Raw genomic sequence first — 1,389 nt, 5'->3', positions numbered from 1 at the left:
AGAGATCAATGATAGGTATCATGGCTGCCTCTGCAAGCCTGGGCTTTGTGCCATAATCCTGGACACCCAAGCACGGCGGATTCAGAAGTTGACAAAGCAGGATATAGCATTTCCCAACCTCATGTAATTTTGGATATTACAGCACAGAGCTCAGGACAGTAGAATACAAGTCCCACCCTTTCTGCTGTAAGTTTGGGGGTTTTTTTCTCAGTTTCTTTATCTAGCTGCTTGACATGATACTTGTGCTTAGATTCAAAATGTTGGAGGCAGCTGTTGTGTACTACATCATGTTTTAACAGTGCTGCAACGTCAGAAATCACTGTTCTATTTTTGGCTGAACCTTTATCTTTTCTTTTGCAGAGCCATAGCCCTGCCCCTCAGTAGCAAACTGGGTGTGAGAGACAAGCAGAGACCAAAAGCTCAGCCCAACCCCATGCTGGAAACATTCTACAGTACGCGCTGCAAGAACCCTGAAGAGGTGAGTCCTTTCTTCCTTTGCTTTCCTTTAGATTTAGCCCTTGTGTCTTTAGCCAAATAAAATGACATTTGGAATCCTGAAGTTTGGTAATGCCACTCATATTTGGAAGCTCAACAAAGCAGCAGGAACCACTATAGCGCTGGCCACCTGACACCAGCCAGCCACAAGGGTCATTCTGCAAATGCCATCAGCTATCACTGCTGCTTCTGAACATGTGGGAGTAGCAGCTTTCTATAGGTAGCATTCAAAAAAAATTAAACCCCAAGCTTCTATGGACAAGAAACTGTTCTCCCACAGGAAATAATGACAACTCCTGTTCCCTCTTGTGTTTGCCTTATACATGGCACAAACGGAAACACAGGAGGCTCTGTTTGAACATCAGAAAACACTTTCTTACTGTGAGGGTGACCAGGCACCTGGAACAGGTTGTCCAGAGAGGTTGTGGAATCTCCATCCTTGGGGATACTCAAAAGCCATCTGGACATGGTCCTGGGCAACCGACTCTAGGTAGCTCTACTTGAGCAGGCGGGGTTGGACCAGATGACCTCCAGAGGTCCCTTCCAACCCCAGCCATGCTGTGATTCTGTGATGGCTTCTTTTCATATATTAGCAAATCCCTGTCACATCAACTGCCTTGAACTGACTCCCATGTTGCTAGTCCTTGCGGCTCAGCAGGCGTGAATTGCTTGATGCTCCTAGTTCTGGGGTGGGTCATTCTGTTGCTGTGCAATCCATGAGTTTGAGATTGGCCTTTCAGGAAGCCAGCTTAAGTCTTGGCTGTCATCACAGGGATTGTAAGGAGCGTCAGAAAACTGCAAACACAAATGGTGTGTAGTTTTGCCGTGAGAGGTAAAAAGAGTGATCTTGAAGAACTTGGCAGGATAATCCAGAGTTATAATGGCTGCTGCCAG

General features: G+C 46.3%; 1 protein-coding gene across 1 annotated transcript in view; it reads left to right on the top strand.

Annotated features, from left to right (window-relative positions):
• Positions 1–360: 360 nt before the first annotated feature.
• LOC103916087 (ceramide synthase 4-like) overlaps positions 361–1,389 on the top strand; it is a gene marked incomplete at its 5' end in the record, with an annotated part of 22,681 nt that continues 21,652 nt past the window's right edge. The window contains one exon of the mRNA XM_009323030.1: positions 361–478. Within this exon, the coding sequence (XP_009321305.1) occupies positions 361–478 (118 nt within the window). The remainder of the gene's footprint in view (positions 479–1,389) is intronic.

The sequence above is a fragment of the Pygoscelis adeliae genome, unplaced genomic scaffold (genome assembly GCF_000699105.1).
Source record: "Pygoscelis adeliae isolate BGI_AS28 unplaced genomic scaffold, ASM69910v1 Scaffold284, whole genome shotgun sequence".
Classification (NCBI taxonomy): Eukaryota; Metazoa; Chordata; class Aves; order Sphenisciformes; family Spheniscidae; genus Pygoscelis; species Pygoscelis adeliae.
Note: the sequence above shows the minus strand (reverse complement) of the source record. Positions and strands in the feature narration are given on the sequence as shown.